Source organism: Cryptotermes secundus, unplaced genomic scaffold (genome assembly GCF_002891405.2).
Source record: "Cryptotermes secundus unplaced genomic scaffold, Csec_1.0 scaffold1314, whole genome shotgun sequence".
Classification (NCBI taxonomy): Eukaryota; Metazoa; Arthropoda; class Insecta; order Blattodea; family Kalotermitidae; genus Cryptotermes; species Cryptotermes secundus.
The window spans coordinates 305,722-326,130 of NW_019720589.1; the positions used below are offsets into that span (position 1 = coordinate 305,722).

Consider the following 20,409-nt stretch of genomic DNA (forward strand, 5'->3'; position numbering starts at 1 on the left):
TGTATAATCATTTTCAGAACGAAAAAAACAATCATCATCTGAACTAAACTCACCAATATTTTCATAATCTAAATCTCGTTCAGAACTTGTACCTGTTCTAGTTCCTTGAGTGCAAAACTTGCTAATGGGCCTGCCATGATCACTATGAGGTCATATACAGTATTTATATTTACACTGACATGCTCAGGTGCAGGAAATACAGGGTTACTGACACATGAACAGAGAGTTTATTTATTTCATGATAGGCCAGTGCATACCCAATCACACTGAAGTTAGCTGTTCCTTATCTACATGCCAGAGAAATTAAGCATACAGTCAACCAAAGAGCGCACTTTAAACCGCAGACATAGCAATCAAATGCCTGATGTAATGTCGTGTCAAACTGCACTGATGAATTAAAATGTGGTCTGGAGTAACCTTCTATGACAAATCATAAAACTCAAGAACAAAAATAGTAGTAGTGAGTTTAAAGCCATTTTGGCTCCATGTGCCCCAAGAAGCAGTGGCAGTTTGGGGGGGGGGGGGTTATTACACTGCAAATCTAACTTGGTCATCCTCATCAGCAGGAGATTTCAGTATCATGGGAGGTAACGTAGTGAGAACAATGTACCATCAACACGTGCATCACATTGAACTTACATGCAAATTACTGGAGGCTCTAAGTTTTATCATAATAATCTTCCTACTCCCATAAAATAACTATCTCTTCTTGGATCTGAGATTCTCACAGATATGGCATGTGACTCTGTGTAGTTTGGCAGAAGTTCAGTGCCATTTCTGAGGCACATACTTCATCTGTCACCAGGTTTAAAGAGTACACCATGCAAGCAACAAGCATGCAGGAAGCAGAGTACTCTGACAGATCATGCATCATATGCAGAGATCACATTAATACTGTGACGTCTGATGTTCTAATGGTAGACTATTAAAAGTGACATCTCCTGGGATGTCACACCGTGTTCCCTGGTGAAGGTTAACTGCCTCCATCTTCACTGAAAAGTCAGCTGAGCATGCCAACAAGCAGGCAGCAACTGCCTGCTATATGCTTTGCTCTTTGACTCTGAAGATTATGGCAGAATATTCCTCTGAAACACTGGTAAACTTCTACCAGGCTACAGAGCATCACATCCCTGAAGACAATACCCTTCAATCAAATTTACTGTTGATAAAACTAATGAAATTAAAATGCATTACATTGCAGAGGCAATAACAACACATTTCAAATTGATAACACTGCTGTAATCCTTGCATTGCTCCCAATTTACCTGCAAATAAATCTTGGGTGGAAATCTTTTGTTTTGTTTTTTTTTAGTTCCATAAGTCTATACTTTTGCCACCAGTTTTAAATGTAACTGACACCAAGAAAACAAAGATCTATGGAGAATATCTGACCTCAGTGAGATGAACCTACAAGAAAATTGAAGGAACTATATAACAAACTTTCAGGTTCGTTTCCTTCACCAAGTACAAAGTGACCACTTCAAGGAAGCTAGATGAACCAGTCATGGAGGAAATTAGATAAATAAATTCTGGTCAGAAAACTTCACAGAGAGTTCATCTGAGATAAGGGCTGTATGGTAGGATAATAATAAAATGAATCTTCAAGAGGTATAGGCCATGTTTTTGGAAACTGACCCATGGGTTTCATGTCCAGAGGGTTATGGCACCATGGTTGCAGCTGTACTATAGGTGGCAGTGCAACACACCGTAAAGCTACATTACCCATACACATCCCACATTCCTTACTCAAGTAAACTAATTGAAATGAATATACTGCACATTATGTCGAGACAGCCAGGTCTAGAAATATGGCCAGCAAACAGTGACACTATAAATGTACTCACTCAAGAGAGGATTCCATAGGCTGACATATCTCTTCTATAATACTGTCATTATTATTAATATAGCTCTTTTATGTTATAAATATAACAACCAAGTAATTTATTTAATTGGCTCATATTTGATACTCTTAACCAAAACACTCCAATGCAGTGGACAGAAGTCATGATTCATATTTGGGCATCATCATTCAATTCAATGTTAGCCATCGGATCAACTTCACAGATGAAGTTTTCCATTTTTTCTTCACTTCTATACATAGATGCCTTTAAAGATATGCCAGGACCACTCAAACAAGTAAATTCAACAGTCATCATTATTCATTATCTCTCTCTTCCTGCTCTATAACCTATGCAACTGACACAATGTCTTTAAATAAAAAAATGAAAACTTTGTGGCACTAATTACACTTAAGTTTCCAGTGAGTGATGTGCAAACTATGACAATGCCTCATATCAACCTTCATAACTTAAATGATACAACTCCATGGGGCAAAGTCCTTGAGAAGTCAAATGGCTCAGCTCCTCAAGAATTCCCACCATTTCATGGAACCCAAAGTTCATTACCATGTTAACAAGAGAATGCCATTAGTCTCCATCCTGAGCCAGATGAATCCAGTCCATACCACCTCAACCCATTTCTCTTCAGATCCATTTTAACATTATGCTCCCACCTACATCTAGATCTTCCTAGTGGTCTCTTTCCTTCTGGCTTTCCAACCAGAATCCTATGTGCATTTCTCTTCTCCCCCATTCATTCTATATCTTCCATCCATCTCATCTTCCTTGGCTCAAACATTTTAATTATATTTCATGAAGAGTGCAAGCTCCTCACTACGAAATTTTCTTCACCCCCTACATACTATAAATATCCACCAATTTCAATGACAAATCATCACATTCCTAAATCTTGATGTACTACTGTGATGGATGATGTATACAAGGTTCCAAATTGTCTCTGCCACAATCATATCACTCCCTGATGATGAAGGCACACATAGTTTCCAGATATTAGAAATTAATTCCATATCAACATGGCTGTTTGACCAAGTACACTACACTTCATTCAGTCGCCAGAAAAACTTCAGATTTTATACAACCTCTCACCTCTGAAATTGAAAGACGTTCATCCTTGCAATTTAATACAGGGGAACCTTGCAAATATGTGCATGAACATGAAACAAGAAAGAAATTATTTTGTGTAATCCCCCGGCAAACACTGTGCTGTTCACATAATCCTTTCGTCCGAATATTTAAAGTACAAAATAATGTACAACTGAAGTATGTCACTGATATTTAAACTACTTATGCCCCTATTTCCTTAGGTACTTGAAGCACAACTTACTGACACTGAAGATGAAACGAAGCTGGACATTTATCACAACATAGAAGATCTCCTCCTTCGCCACAAGAATCACAACAGTCATGATTATGACCTTTCCCTGGTCGTTTATAATAGGGATGAAGTTCTTTCCCTTCCTTTTTCTTGGCTTTTGCAGCTTCGTCGCTTATAGGAGGAGCAATAAGCGCTTGTATTTGCTGTAACAAAGGTTTTAATTCATTATTTTTAAGTTTCTGGGTGTCAATACTGACGGCAGGAAACACAAAGAAGGTTTTAATGTTATTTTTATTAACATTTGGAAAAACAGAACCGCCATTTTACTACAAAGATGGCTCCATTGACGATTTGCTACTCACGGGCATAAGTCCCCCTGAAGTATCCAGATCATACTCCACGGTAGCCATTATGGATTATAACGTATGTTTGAACGTTACTAGATTATTTACAACAGATTAGGTGCCTTTCATCCTCTGTAAAATCATAAAAATGTATCTTCTGTCCTTCGCAGACTAGGCTACACGTCCTGAATCTTCTGAAATATTTACACAACTGTCACAAACTTATACTACAATGTAAAACAACAGTTACAGTCACTATGCATTTTTAAACATTCTAGCATACTATGCATACTAAAATATTTACTTTATTTTTAAAAACATTACTCGAATCCAAAAGAAAAAAATTAAAGAAATCACAACAAATTTCTGCATTCCCTGTTGGCGCAAATTGATGATACAGCTATACGCTTGCGCAGTAACAAGAAACTTTATTACCCAATCATCGCAAACCAGTGATAGCAACGGTGCTGTAGGGGCTGGAGGTGTCATGGGCGGCATGGGCATGGGTGTCATGCTGCTGGTCAGTGGTATAGGTGCTGAAGGCTATAGGTGAATATATGTTTAAGCATTATGGGTCTGAAGTAGACAGTGCGGTGAGTAGAATGTAAACTTAGCTGTTACGTACAACCCATTATCCAGGAATAAAGTTTGTAACAAAAACTGAAATAATTATTATTTAAACTCGGGATATTCAGGAAGTTATTTCTAGCCGATTACTCTACCTACCTGTACGAAGCGCTACCGGAGTGCGGAGTGTAATGAGTTCCACATACATTCTCACCATGTTGGAATTACTAGGGCGTTCTTCCACACTGCTTTCGTTTCTTCACTGACGCTGCATATGATTTATCAAAGTACCTCTGCGCGGCATAATCAAATGAACTAAATACATGCAATATATGAAATATGACATCTGCTTCCCTCAAAAAGAAAAAAGTTTTAGTATGTATGGGTGAAAAAAGGTAAACTTGACCCTGTACTTAATTAATTAAGCTGCATACAATGAAGGCATATGGGGGAATGAAGATTTATCTCCACCATTCTTGACCTCTGCACTAGATGGAGGTGAATGGTCAGCTTCACAGTCAAATTGCTTTAACTTCAGAGAAATCGCCCCTGGTACCCATTGGATAGAATGCTGGGTGGGCCCCAGAGCCGGTATGGACGCTGTGGAGTAGAAAAAATCTTGCCCTGCCAGGACATTTTAGTAGGTATGTCTCCATCACTATCCTGCTAAACTTGATTTGCACCAGTACTTACAATGGCAAAATATAAATATAATATTTCATTTCATTTATTTCGTATCCATGGATCATTATACATGATATAAGACATGTCATTCTTGTGTAGTTATGGTATAATAAGTTTCATAATGTTACTATTTGGGGGGGCTGCATGTGAAGCATTATCCACCCTCTTGTCTATAAGGGAAAGGCACTTAAGATTGCAAACTTAAAGTATTTATGCCTGTAAACACATCATTTTTGTGATCCATGAAAAAATCCCAATCCTGAAGAATACNAATATCTTGAACATAAGCCTGGACTGGACAAAGCAAATGCACTCATATGCACATGAACACATAACACATTAAAAACCCCTCTTCCATTCAGAAAACTGGACTAACAAATGGCAACAACTACTACAGATGTTAAGCAGTAAATATTTCAGTAGCACACTCCAGCCTGCAATGACATAACGTTCATGCCAGATTTCATCAAAATCTGTCTTAACAGTTCGCATGTTGAAATGCTTGGGGAGTAACACAATGGCCCTTCTATGATCCTTTCATGCACAACATGCAAATAATACAAAGAATGGGAAAATTCCCAAATTGTTATCTATTTCATGATCATAATTATGCAAGATGTAAAAGTGTCAAGACTGAATAAAATTTGTTAAAATTCTGAAAATATTCTCTCTCTGCCCTCCCCACAACATAGCAGATGCTGTTTAACATGAAACAATGAAATAATATGATATTATACTTAAGCATCCTGTTGCACTTTATACGATATATGATATAACTCCGTCCTAAGTGCAAACTATGTTTATAGGTCTTTCGTTTTGTTCTCCTTTATACACTACATGTTTCGGCCCCAAACTGCCATCATCGGGTGTATACACCCACGTATGTTACACTGCAGTTATTTATAATATTTAAAATTTAAAAACATAGGTGTTCCTAATTGTTCCTTTTGTTGTTATTACCAAAATCTACTTTATTGATATCTTTGTTATTTACACGCGTCAATTTTGATTTCTCTGAATTAGCACTTATAAAATCTTCAGTTCTAATTTTAAATCCTTTAAAAATATTTCTCCCTTGGTAGAAAGACTCACACTCAAACTGACCACATTTTAACAGATACAAGACGGCATCCAAGTGCACTTGATGTCTGATCATTCGGGGCAACAGATTGTGATAAAAAAAGTAAAGCTATCCCTGTACCAGGCCATGAAGGCCCATAGGGTTCTGAGACGTTGAGGGTCTCACATTATCTAGACAATCGGCCAAAGATGGCGGTAAGGTTGTTAGCCTTACGCACCAGCCACGCTTAACTCCCCAGGAAAATTATTTAATTAATTCCTGGTACTCATTTCTGTTAGAGGCTGAGTGAACCGCGGGGCCATAGTGCGGCTGGAAGGATTAGGTCAACTGAAAAAAATCCAATGACCTCATCGGGACCTTAACCCGCAACCGTCCAGCTTGTAACATAGCCCCTCAACCAATTACGCTACCGTGTGCCCCCAACAGATTGTGATACTAACCACTATCTGGTAGCAGCAAAAGTTAACGCGTGACTGGCAGTAAGTAAACAAACAATGCAGAAAGCTTATATGGATAAATTAAATCTCATGAAATTAAACAAGGTACAGTGTAAAGGGCAGTATTGTGTTGAAACCAAAAATATGTTTGCGTCTTTGGAAAACTTAGATGATGAGGTGGGCATTAATAGAGCTTTGGAAACTATTAGAGAGAATATCAAAATTTCAGCCAAAGAGAATTTAGGTTATTATGAATTGAAGAACCATAAGCTGTGGTTCAATGAAGGATGCTCAAAGTTATTAGATCAGAGGAAACAATCAAATTCCAGTGGTTACAGGATCCAAGCGAAATAAATTGGGATAATCTGAACAATGTAAGATGTCAAACCAGCAGGCATTACAGGAATATTTGAAAGACAGAATTGTTGAACTTGCAACAAACAGTACAAACACAAACATTAAAGACCTATATACAGGAATAAATTAATTAAGCAGGGTTATCAAGCTAGAAGTAACTTAGTGATCTGGTTGCAGATTCCCACAATATTTTGAATATGTGGAAGAAATACTTCTCTGTTATTAAATGTACATAGGGTCAGTGATATTAGGCACACACAAATACAAACAGCTGCGCCATTAGATCCTGATCCTAGTCCTTTTTGAGGTTGAAATTGCTACTGCAAAGTTGAAAAGGTATAAATCGCCAGGTAGTGATCAAATTCCAGCTAACTGATTCAAACAGGAGGTGAAACATTATGGTCTGATATCCATGAGCTCATTAATTCCATTTGGAATAAGGAAGAATTGCTTGATCAGTGGAAGGAGTCTATTATTGTACCAATTCACAGGAAAGGCAATAAAGCTGACTGTAGTAATTATCGCGGAATATCACTGCTATCAACTTCATACAAAATTTTATCCAATATCCTCCTCTCAAGGTTAAGTCCAAATGTAGATGAAATTACTGGAGATCAACAGTGTTTGTTTCGATGCAACAGATCAACTAGTGATCAGATTTTTCACATTTGTCACACACTTGACAAAAATGGGAGTACAATGAGACACTACATCAGCTATTTGTAGCCTTCGAGAAAGCCTATGATTCAGTTAGGAGGGAAGAATTGTACAATATTCCCACAGTGTTTGCAGTACCCATGAAAATAGTTAGGCTAATTAAAATGGGTTTAAATGAAACATATAACAAATTTCATATATGTAAACACCTGTCCAATAATTTTCCTATCCAGAATGGTCTAAGACAAGGAGATGCTTTATCTCCATTACCTTTCAAATTCACTTTAGAACATGCCATTAGGAACGTCCAGGAAAACCAGGTGGACTGGAATTAAATGCGACACATCAACTGCTGGTCTGTGCTGATGATATGAATCTACTAATGAAAACATAGATATCATAAGGAAAAACAGATAAACTTTCTGAAAATATGGCACAGTTCAAATATTTGGGAATGTGAGTAACAAATCAACATTTTATTCAGGAGGAAATTTAAGAGGAGATTGGATTTGGGTAATGCTTGCTACAGTCCAGAAGCTTTTATCTTCTCATCTGCTGTCTAAAGTGGTAGAAATTAGAATATACAAAACCATAATTTTGCCTGTGGTTCTGTATTGGTGTGAAACTTGGTCTGTGACATTAAGGGAGGAAAATAGACTGAAGGTGTTTAAGAAAGGGTGCTGAGGATAATATTTGGAAGACTGAGGGTGTTTAAGAAAGGGTGCTGAGGATAATATTTGGAGTGAAGAGTGATGAGGTGGCAAGAGGTTGGAGAACACTGCATGAGGAGCTTCATAATTATAATGATCAAATCAAGGAGGATGATATGAGAAGGGCATGTAGCATGAATGGAGAAGAGGAATGCATATAGGATTTTGGTGGGAAAACCAGAAGGAAAGAGACCACTAGGAAGACCAAGATGTAGGTGGGTGGATAATATTAAAATGGAACTTACAAAGATAGGATGGGATGGTATGGAATGAATTGATCTGGCTCAGGATAGGAACCACTGGAGGGCTCTTGTGAACACAGCAATGAACCTCTGGGTGCCATAAAATGTTGGAAAGTTCTTGAGTAGCTGCACAACTGGCAGCTTCTCCAGAAGGGCTCATCTCCATGGAGTTACTTAGTTATATGTATATTTCATTGCAAATACAATTAACAAACTTGTTTGTACAATAATTCATGAACCCATTGATTAGTCTCTTGAGAGAATAAGATAATTTTCCACAAATGGATAATGTCTCAGAAGATATCAGCAGATTTTGCCAAAATTCTGTCCCTCTTACTTGGTGATGGTCACTGAAAAGGCTAAGCATATAGAGAAATGTCTTCTTTTGAATTTCAAGGCATATTTGTATCAAATGGAATGAAAGGTATGCACAATATAACAGTATCTAGTTGACTCCATCTCTTACACAGGCTTCTATGACATATCTTTTCAGATGTGCAACTGCCAATCTTGTTCCATTGCAGAAGACTTGGGATGGCATAAGACACTGCAGTAGCATAATTATACCACCTACCTTCAGTTTTACCTCATAAAGTAGTTCATAAAACGTTATGTAAGTGTCTAATGTTCAGCTGAAAAATGCTTAGATTTCATTTTGACACTTTTACACATTGTATTAAGTTAAGAGAATGAAGTTTGTAAAACGTTACATATGTGTTTCAAGGTACACACTGTTACTGTTGCATAACAACTGTGAAGCTACCACCACCACACATTATTACATATCAACTAGTAGAACTCCTGTCTGTCCACATACTGTCTCTTAATAAAATTCCTTGATTTTTGACTTCGGTAAACCATGTCAAGTGACCATTTCAAGCAGTAACCTTCTGCATATCAAACTGTTGACAAAACTATTACTTCCATCATTCTGATTCAATTCCATATTGCATACACCTGAAACTCAGAGAATCCTGCTTAGTAGAACAGATTCACAGAAATACTATCAGTACAAATAACTGGTATATCATGTAACAAGTGTCATTCCAGTCAACAGTGTTTTGTTTCTATGCATATACATAGGTTGGATAAAAAGTAGTGGCAACACCTCTATAGTTCTGAAATGACTTTCTTACCTGAGGTAAACACACTTATATTCCTTCAATATAATCGCCCCCTTGTGTACCACCTTCTGCCAAATTTGTGGAAAGCATCGTACACCATCAGTGCATCCACTTCTGTTGATGTCCAGCAGTGACCACCCTACAGCACAAATAATGTCCTCTCTTGTGTTGTAACGTGTCCCTCACAGTGGTTCTTTCATTTTGGCAAAGATGTAATAATCGCACGGACCCATATCAGGTGAGTATGGCGGATGTTGCAGTATCTCCCATCGCCAGCAGGGAAGGAGATCCTTGACAGCGTCAGCAGTATGAACCCTTGCAGTCTCATGAAGGAAGATGGGGTTCATTGCCAACAAGTGTCATCGCTTTCTCCTGAGTACTGGACGAAGATGATTTTGCAGGAAATTGCAGTAGTAGGCAGCGTTTACTGTCTGTCGTTGAGGTACAGTGTGGTGCAGTATCACTCCATCAATGTCATATGCCACAATGAACATTGCCATGTAGGGCACACTCTCTTTGGACGAGGAGAGCCAGGATGCTTCCATTCTTTTGACTGTCACGTCAATTGCGGTTTGTATGAGCAAGCCCAAGTTTCATCCAGAGTGACAGTCCTTCCAAGGAAATCGTCACCTTCCTTCTGGTACCGGTCCAACAAGTCCTGTGCAATTGCATAACATTGCCATTGTTGCACCTCGGACATTGTATGGGGTACCCAACGCGCTGCAATCTTGCAGTATCCAAGAATATTATGCAGAATGTGGAGCACGGTTTTGTGACATATGCCTACCTCAGCAGCTAAGTCCCACGCAGCCCACTGATGATAAACATCCAGCAAAGAAGCAGCTGAATTGTGTGGTTGTCAACACAGGGTTGTCCTGAATGGCATCCTTCCCTTCACAGAACAATTTCACCCATTGTGCCACTGTGCGATATGACAAAGCAGCATCTCCACATGCTTTTCACAGTCCCTGATAACAGTTTTGTGCACTACAACCTCGTGCAACTTCAATTTTTATCCAGGAGCGTTGTTCTTGTTTCGTAAACTTGTTCTTAGGGCGCTTGAACTGGACTCCTGCACTTCAAGACGATGCACAATGCAAATCAATGAAACACAACCAGAGCCACTCATTGGACTACTTCAACTGAACCTCTGCTATCAGCTACAAACAGCGCTAGTGCCACCTGATGCACATCTTTCATGTTACAGCAGTGTTGCCACTACTTATATCCAACCCTTGTATATGGTAGAAGTTGCTTTCTCAGAATTACTTATAATTCACATACTTTTAAAATGAAACGATAGATATAATAAAGGTAATAAAATTGTCCAATAAATAACCCACAGGAAATTTTTGAAAGTTGGCAGGTATGAATGTATCTCCAAATATGCATATGTAATATTAAACCACCTTCAGAAAGATGTTTAACAATAAAAGTACCAATATTATCAACATGTAGCCTGTGCTATCACAAATTTCCCATTCCATTTTCATTCAATGACAACAATCAGCTTTCCTGACTAGACTGTCATGTATCTGCATGAAGATCTAATGCATTTGCTTTCTATGATCATCCTTGAGAAAACAAGCAATGGTTGATCAGTTTTCTGAATTCTACCAGTACGCATATACAAATTACTGATATTAAGTATAGTGTATCAGGACAGTGTTTGGAAGATGTTCAATACAATGTTAAAAACTGTTTAATAATCTTTGACCTTCAAGTCGGGGTGCTATAAAGTTTTCAATCTCATTATGATACAAAGGGGCTAAAATGGTTTTAAAAACATGTAGCCTATTATCAGAAAACAAAATGTTGTCTATTATCTTATCTTATATAACATTAATTTAAATATATCTACATTACTAAGAATGCATATAAAATCTGCTGTTCTTAAAATGTGCCATACTATGAATCAGTATAACTGAAAATGCAATTCTGAACTTGAATTAACCTCATGCTTCATGCAGGAGCACTGTGAACTAAAGCATGAAGAAAATTCCATGTTCCAAGTACAGGAATATTCAGTGACACTTAACCTCATGCCATGTTTCTGATATTTTCAGATTCATGGTTAACTACTATGTAAAATTAACAATGATCCAATTTGGTAACACCAATATCACTGTTCATTCTGACATATGGATACTGTCTTCTTGCTGGCAACTACATGAAAACTTAAGTATCCATCAAATGTTAATTTTCATAATAGAAATTCTTAATACTACACTGATAGGCAGAACATATATATCACAGTAAATTAACCTCCACCCTCATCATCAGTATTTAATCACATACTCTCACAGTTCAAAATCTGATACAATAGTTTAAAAATGGCAGGTATTTTAGTATAACAATCCAAAAATTAGCCACAGTTAAACTCTACAATATCCAGTTAGTTTCTTAAGTTATAAACATTTATCCTGGAAGAATTCTGAAAACTGAACTGTGACGTTCATCCACTGGTACTGCCCATTCCCTACAGTATAGTTTACAAAGGCTGCTGCACACAAATAGACGTCATGGTAGTAAGAAACAATGGCACAAAATTAACATGTCTGAAACAGAGAAACAAGCCCACCATGTCAAAGGTTTGCATGAAAAGCTGTACAAGGAAAACAAATAATGAAACTGTTCAAGAAGCACCATTTACTCACTACCTGTTATGCCCACATGTACATGAAATTTTACATATCTCTTTAAATAACCCAATAAAAACTTTAAAAATATAAATTTGGCATTTGCTGGTGATAGCAACAATATTAAACTATCACTTCTCCAAGTGTTTAGTGGCACTGGGGCAGGTTTGCTCTGAGTACTTCGGTTTCCCCTGCCAATTTCATTCCACCAACAGCTCCACAATCACCCTCACCTATCATCTGGGGCTAGTGCAATAGGCCAGAAGTGGCTGCAGTACAAGGGACTTAGTCCCACTCCACTAGCAATAAGGGGGGGGGAACAAAAAATAAAAGTTCCAAATAAGGATCTACATACATAAACCTGAAACTAAAAGACGACTTTACTCTTGTACCATTTTCCTTGTCTTATTTCCATTGCAAATTGGTAAATTGGCTGAACACATCAATGAATGTCACAATATAAATAAAAGCAACATTTTTTCATGCACAACTGCGAGAGTATTTTCCAAAAATCTACACAGCAAATCATGTGAAATGACACACCAAGTCCCATTTGTTTCTAATCAGCTTCTCTACATGAATAGAAATGTACAAGAACCTTCAGTATTATCTTTGGATGTGGTTCAAATTCCTCTTCCATGTCCTCCTACAATAAAACCTAGCAGAAGGATGTTCAATTGTGCTCCCATTTGTAGTTTACATAAATTACAATCCAGAGAAAAGGAAAAGGAGAAACAACTTTCACCAGTCACTGGCAGAGATTCTGTATTTCTCTTCAACTGCACTGCCTTATCAACAGTGAAAAACCAGTCTGCTCTCTCCTTATATTTCATTTCACCAACAACTTTATTAATGTATGTACTTCCTGAAGTACTTGAACTGGCTGATATACCAGATTGAAACTAGAAAGCAACTTCATGCAAAAGAATAGATATGTTGTGTGCAAAACAGCACTATAATACATTAAAGGAACTGTCATTGCTAGATGGATAAAAGAATTGGATATGATTTCCAAATATGAACATTTTTCAATCCTGACTCAATGTGATGAACAAGAATGAATGGCTTAACAAATACAGTACAAACTAACCAGTTTGAGCTCCATAATGCAGCAGTTTATGTTCTTTGATAAGATTCCATGAACTACAAATATTTAAGTAACACTCATCCCATACGTGAGCACACTCCGGCTACCAAAGCTCCATATCAAGTAGTAAATGTATCTATAAAATATTATGTTGCCAGTACTGTAAAAGTGGGAAGTTCTTCCCTGAGTTCATCCTTGTGGGTCCATTGCACCAGCCTCCAACATACTAAGTGGACTCAGTCTCATCCTATCCCACAAATTAAAAAGAAAAGTTAATACAGCAAACAAGGTACATCATGAGGAACTGCGGAGACTGGAATTGTAGCCTTCTGTCACCTGAATAAAACAATTTTTGGTTTGTATTCGTATGTTGCTACATACCTACCTGTTCGAAAGTTTGGTGTCATACAACTGCAAGAATAACTTCACAAAGTTTAATAAGGCCATGATGAAAATCAGTCCCTTTCTGCATTTACCTGTGATAGGGCTATTCAATAACCTGTTACACTGAGCTGGCCAATCTGGGAAGATTCATAGATTGGGAGGGCCAATGCCTATAGTCTCAGGCTTTTGTTATATCAGTATAATACTTAAAACATAGAATTAGACTTAAAAATCAGTTTATAATATTCATGTACATGATTATTAAATATTTTATGAACCCAAACATAAAAGAATAAAATTTACAGTTCTTTCCTCATAAACTCGTGTACAAATGAACAGTCTTGCAGACCACTAATTGAATAGACCTGATGTATGACAAAATCTCATTACGCTGATTTCTACATACACACAAAAAAATGCAAAATGTTCAGATTCAGTAAAAAAAATTGTAGTATCATGAATGTGAAAACCCAAATTCCCTTTACAATTACTGACTTTTTGGACATTAACCATCGTCCCATTTTTAAATTAAAAACAGGACAATGGAAAACATCCAAAAAGTCAACTGTATCAATATACCATCATCACAAACTTTTAGATCTAACCACATTCCCTTTATTACTTTCTTTAGAGAAATTTTACGCTAGAAAGATTTATTGTGAAATGTGTGTTGTATGATGCTGCAAGAGGCCTCTACAGTAAAGCTTCCATTTAATGTTCCTCAATTTAAGGTCTTCCCTCATTTAACATTCAATTTCAATGATCCAAAGTCAAACATCTCAGCACTGAATTCCTCCATGTACATTTTCATCATTTTAGTGTTCAAATCTACTACTCCCCAAAGAAAATTTAAATGGGAAGTTTACTGTACTTAGTTTACCATTTGTACATACAATTAAATTTCTTGGTTTTTTTGTGTGTATATTAAGATATGGTACATAAGTACTTACTAAATTAGAAGGTGCAATTGTTTATCATCATGTACTCTCCTGTCATGTAATTATGTTCCCTCCCTTCAGCTTCATGAATTATGCCCTCTGGCCTGCTGCAATTCAAAATTAGTTTCTGAAATTTCAAATCCATGGTTTAAGCATTTCAAGACAGTACGAGTACATGCCTTAAACCACGTGACCATCATGATCAGCACCATCATATCCGCCCATCACTTAAATACACACAAACGTGTTACCCTGTAACATCACAAGATCCAAGTAGTAACATGTGTGCAACATCCCAAAATGGTAACAGACATGATAAGGTATATAAACAGACAGCACAGAGAATTAAATGATCATATAAATTTTCAGCAATTTCAAACAGTGGAATATCCATTCAATGTTTTACTTCATTTAACACTTAATTTCTGCAGCCCTATCTCACTATCACAAATGTAGATTCCCTCCATTTAAGGTTATTCTCAATTTTGTGTTCAAATCTATCATCCCAGCAAGAAGCATTAAATGAGAATTTAAGTTTGCAAAATAGCTACAGATTTTCTGTTTTAAAACTGTTAAACAACTAAGTATGTCTTATATAAATAGTAAAAAAAAAAAAACATGTCTGAAATACAACTTTCAATTGCATAGGATAATTTTAAAGGGATACCAAGGCATAAAATAGCAGAGGGCTACAAGTCACACAGAGACTTCCCTCTGCTAGAGACACTGACAAAACCAGTTCTTAACATAATAAGACAGTAAAATATGTTGCTGCATTGTAAAGCATTATAATGAAAACAATTGAGAAGATGAATTTATCTGAATCTGATGTATGACTGACTACTTTTTCTCATTACATTCTTTATCTCTATAAATGTTTCAAGTACTCTTCCCAACTGCAATGTGTCTCTCTCAATGTTTCTTATGAGTGCATACAGCTATATGCATTCAGTACACTTCATCCACTATTTCTGGACCATGAACAATGTATCCCACATTCTTTTGTCCACATTAGACACCAACAACTATAGGTCCGCTTTATTTTACACCAAGTTATTTTTTCATCCAAAGATATTTTATCAAATATTTTTGTTGTATATATCCATTATGCTTATTTTACAGACTGGTTACATTCTTGAAATGGTGGTAATAATATCTTACAATACCAATAATGAAATAATGAACAATTGTTAACTACTGTAATATGGTCTATAATGCAACAGAATCTGATTTGATACTACATAAACAGTAATTATCAGACATTATTTACAATGTCAAAAAAAGAATATTTTATCTGGAGGTCATGTCTGTCACTCAGTAACTGAGCAGCTGGTAAAATTGAATGATTAAAAGGCCTACTTTATGTCAGGTGATAAGTGAATATATCAAACAGACTTTTGTTGAATTTATTATGAGAGATTGCTGCGCAAGTTTAGTCAGCCTTCCAATTCTTAGCCATACTGACTACTAGAAACACCTACTAGAAACACCTCTTTAAACTATGGTCATAAATTAATTTGTCATGTATATCATCAAATTACTCAGACTTTGGTACAATTTGACATGACACATCTTTGCATAACATAGGTTGGTCATTTTGATTTTTGGCCATACTGACCAATTACAACTTTATTTTACATATGGCTGTAATGGACTTATCCACATACTCAATAAAACATATCACAGATTTTGTTGTAACTCAATAATTCTATGCTGTAAATAATCATGCTGCTGAAATATAAATTTTGCACATTCTATCTTACAAAATTCGTGTTTTACTGAAATGTACTTTAAAAGCTAGCCACAAGAAAATTTAATAAACTGCAGGGTATGCCTCTGGGAATTTTGTATACTAAATTAAGGAGTACATTCTTTTACATGCTGTTTAAGATATCCATCAGACTCTGAACAAGTCAAAATTATGGTGAGTACATTAACATCCAGAAGAAACTTTTGACATATTGAGGTGGTAATTTTGAAGGAGGAAACCCATTAGCATGAAGCTTATCAGGCTGAAGCTCAGTCAGACATACTTTTGCCCCACCTAAACACAGAACTGAACAGCATCCTGATCAACCACTACCAGCTATACTGAAAGACAAAATCATCACAACTCAAGATGAGTTGTTTATGATACTTCCTTGAAGAAATAGCATGCTTCATGTGATCTAGTGCCTACAAAATGTAAATCAATCTCAACTGCCAAGATCATTACAGGAGTGCCTCACCAGACCATCATATAACAGAACACTGAACATCTCCTAAGAGATTACCCAGATTACTCATATGTAGGATATGAGGTTCTCACAGCAGTGGTTATGAAGAGCTACACCTTTTGGAATATAACATAAAGTAGTCCACTGAAAGTCAACTAACGTTTGGAGGATTTTTGCCATCTGCTTTCATACTGGTTTCATGCTCAGCTTTTTCTTTCACCCTGAAGGAGGAGGAGACATGTTTCTCTGAAACACTTGCTAACTTTCAACAGACTACACGGCATTATATCCCAGAAGATAAAACTCTTCAGAATACTCATATTTTACATACAAAGAGGACAACAACATTTCACTGTAGGCAGATTATATAATGTAATGAAATATATAAAAAAGTACCTCAAATATTCTATCAGATCTATATGGTACGTGGAATTGTAATACTTACATATTCCTGCTGGTGTACATATAGTGTGTTAGAAAATACAAAGTAACACATATGTATGTCCAAACAACAGGCAATGCATTTGAACTACTGCCACACTGCACTATGACATATTTCAGTGAGAATATTGAGTAATATGATGACATGCAGTAAATTTAGACCTGAAGACTGTAGAATGATGACAAAATCTTGTGGTTTATGCAGAAACAACTTAGACACAAGTGCTCCCATGGTTTTGATATGACATTTGAAAAGTATAAAAAGAGGTACTTAACAGAGAACAATAACAATACTAATATGTCCTGAAGGTTATCAGCTATAAAATCAAATCATAGTCTGAACAGCTAAATGACAAGGAAGGCGACAATTAATCAACTTCTGTTAACATCAAAATGTGTTGTTATATTAATTCATTGGCCAATTTATCTTTCTGCAGTTGGTGCTGATGAATTATACTCATTTTCAGGGCAATAAAAATATTTATGCATGAATGTTACAAATTGATAGGGCACTCTGTAATTCAGGGATTACAGCACTTCAAATTCACTGTTGAGTAGGTATGTTCCATTATAATTTCATTGGTGGGACTCATAGGACATAAAACGAAATATAATACGTAATACTGCATAAACTATCATTCAGATGAAAGACCTATGGATACAGAAATTGAGACAAAAAATAAATAGAACCTAAAACAGACTGGATGAACATTTGATTGGACAAAACAAGAAGTAGATGAAATATCCGTGGAAATAACGTCTGGGATACAGCTGCACTTCCAGTCAACATTTCCTGTAAACGAAACCTCATACTTCAACACTGGACCCACTTCTACCTTCAGGCAGCCCAAATTCAATGATAAATATTATTAATTTTATCAGCACATCACAATTATTTCAAGCATAAAGATCAAACCTAATGGAAAAATAAATAAAAATAAAAAAGAAATAACCATAAGGTGACTTCAAGGCTATCCAAAACCCTTTACTGATTAATAATGTATGTCATTTAACTTCACAGTTCTGACATGTCATTCTCAACTTTGCTTGCAGCTACACTGGCTAACAACAAAGCAACATGAGTATCATGTGCTTATGGGTGGCTTCAGCATGTACAATGATATGAGGGTGGCATGTATAACTATGTTGACAATAATAAGACCCTTATGAAAGAACTAATCGTTTTTAAAATTACATATGTTGGTTCTCCTCTGAGATATAATTCAAGCCATGCTCAAATCTGCACCTGAATTTGAACATGTATTAAGGCACATGTCAGACACATGTTTCCAGTTACATAGAACCCTGAAATTTTAGTAACTTTTCTGGTATGTTCTATGTTCAGTTCATAATTTATAAGACAAAAAGATATAAGACTGTTTAAAGTATGACTGAAAGCAGTTTTGTGACATGTAAGAGAAAGGAAGACTATAATAAGGTATAGCAAAACAACAGAAAACCCAGATAATATTGCATATCAAGCACTGAATTTCACTTCTAATATCTTTACATGTTAATGTTCGATAGCCAAATAGGTTTCAACAGTTAAATGGAGAACATGACACTTGCACGATCAAGAACACAAAATGTAAAATATAAAAACCAACATACAGGGAAGTGAACCTGCTATAAACCTTTATCCATATAACTGAGTTTATTAGAGGAACAGTTTCAATTTTGGGCCTTTCCAGAACTATCAGCAACACTCTTATCCATTAACCTATCAAAGAACTACAAAGGAATATTTACAGCATCACTGAAAATGTTAGCTTACCTTGGAACTATAGCTATATAAAATTGATATCATCTTACATAATGTATCTGCATCATTCTGTGATGGTTTCAAAGCTTCTATTTTGTTATAAAAATTATTCATTTTTCATTCCTACATTAAACATAAGACATCCATAACTACAAATACTCTCATACGTTTTCAGTCTCATTTCCAGAACCTCACACTATACATCTGGGTTTTAAAAGATAAATTTATATTAGAGAATGTTATAAAATAATGCATTTGCTCCAGTATAGCCTTCTGAGGCTAAATGTATAAAAAAGCATTTCATCAAAGCGAACCACACAAAGCCAGTAATATCACACTAGTCCTAAGTCAATAAGATATTTATTCCACAAGGCTTCATCTCAGAACTTTCAAAGCAAGATGATAAAGAATGACATTATACTCTGAAACATGATATATTGAGTGAATGTAATTTGTCACAAGATTAATTACTAATGGTTTAATATTGGTCAAAAGAATCAATATACAGGTATATATGTAGCATTAATTATGGCACATATGTGCAGGTTCTAAGTTGTCTGAATTCTCCATAGCTTGTGCCAATTGTGCATGGACAGTCAAGGGATGATGTCTTTTCACATATGCATGGAGAATCTGTTGCTAAACATTACCCAATATTTCTTCTTACTTCACCAGTGAGGTTCACTTCATGTGCGAATTTCCTGATTCTTCTGTGATGAATATATCAACAAAATGTTTTCATAATATAGGAAGTGCAGCTGATAAAAATTCCTGTTCACCTTCAGTGTTGGGTGATGAATATGTAGAAAGCATCGATGAAAGTTTGTTATGATGTGCATAAAAACCTCAGAGAAAATGCATTCAACAAAGTGAATTGCCATATACATAAAAGTGTACATAAGGACAACAAACACTGCAAAATTTAAACCTTATCTTATACATGTTATGAAATAAATAAAGGAACATGGCAAAGGAAAAGACTAACATTTCCAGTAGTTTCAAAACTTAATTCAAGATGGTGTACCCATTCTTGACGAGTTTACTTTATAGATAAAACTTAGTTCCATACCAGTGGATATGTTAACAGCAAAACAAAAAACCATGAAGATTTAAAAAAACCCTATGGTTGCCATGAGCAGTCATTACACGTGTGGGTACCTCCCACAGTGCAAAACAGACAACTCACACAGTGTAGCAAGAGCAGGAGATATTTATACACTACAGTTTGCTGCCTGGCTGTCTGTACACCCACACAAGAGCTACCCATTCAGCGCTCACCACGATAGCTCCAACACCCATTGGTTAGCATGCCATCCAATGACAGAACTATAAAGATGCAGACCTCTGGCACACTAGCATCAGTCACAGCTGTGCTTGCATCAGGAGAACTTTGCAGCAGCTGCTCTACTAGCACCAGCTACTGTCAGCATTCGGCAGGCTGCCAGCCACCCAGTCTCACTGCTGCAGCAAAAGCCTCACTTGACATCCTAGCATTGGGTAGCCTGGCGCAATGACAGCATCACTCAAAATCCTAGCACTGGCTAGCCCACTGCAACAAGAGCAAC

The 20,409-nt window shown here is 36.4% G+C and overlaps 1 protein-coding gene and 2 long non-coding RNA genes across 4 annotated transcripts in view; 1 reads left to right on the forward strand and 2 right to left on the reverse strand.

The window, feature by feature from the left end:
• LOC111870152 (PHD finger protein 12) overlaps positions 1 to 3,912 on the reverse strand; it is a 45,893-nt gene extending 41,981 nt beyond the window's left edge. Inside the window, exons 1-3 of the mRNA XM_023862208.2 lie at positions 3,823 to 3,912; positions 3,537 to 3,712; positions 3,184 to 3,377 (exon numbers count right to left, since the gene is read on the reverse strand). Of these exons, the coding sequence (XP_023717976.1) occupies positions 3,184 to 3,377; positions 3,537 to 3,584 (242 nt within the window). The 5' untranslated portion in view covers positions 3,585 to 3,712; positions 3,823 to 3,912. The remainder of the gene's footprint in view (positions 1 to 3,183; positions 3,378 to 3,536; positions 3,713 to 3,822) is intronic.
• A 71-nt stretch (positions 3,913 to 3,983) lies between these two features.
• LOC111870170 lies at positions 3,984 to 9,240 on the forward strand. 2 transcript variants are annotated; one of them, XR_004513624.1, is made up of 3 exons: positions 3,984 to 4,111; positions 4,624 to 4,729; positions 8,747 to 9,240. It is a non-coding gene; the product is annotated as an uncharacterized LOC111870170 (long non-coding RNA). The 2 variants fall into 2 exon arrangements; XR_002843806.2 differs by having other exon boundaries at positions 3,984 to 4,067.
• A 1,576-nt stretch (positions 9,241 to 10,816) lies between these two features.
• On the reverse strand, positions 10,817 to 20,079 carry LOC111870150. The gene is made up of 2 exons (XR_002843800.2): positions 13,107 to 20,079; positions 10,817 to 11,935 (listed from the first exon to the last, which is right to left on the reverse strand). It is a non-coding gene; the product is annotated as an uncharacterized LOC111870150 (long non-coding RNA).
• Positions 20,080 to 20,409: the final 330 nt, after the last annotated feature.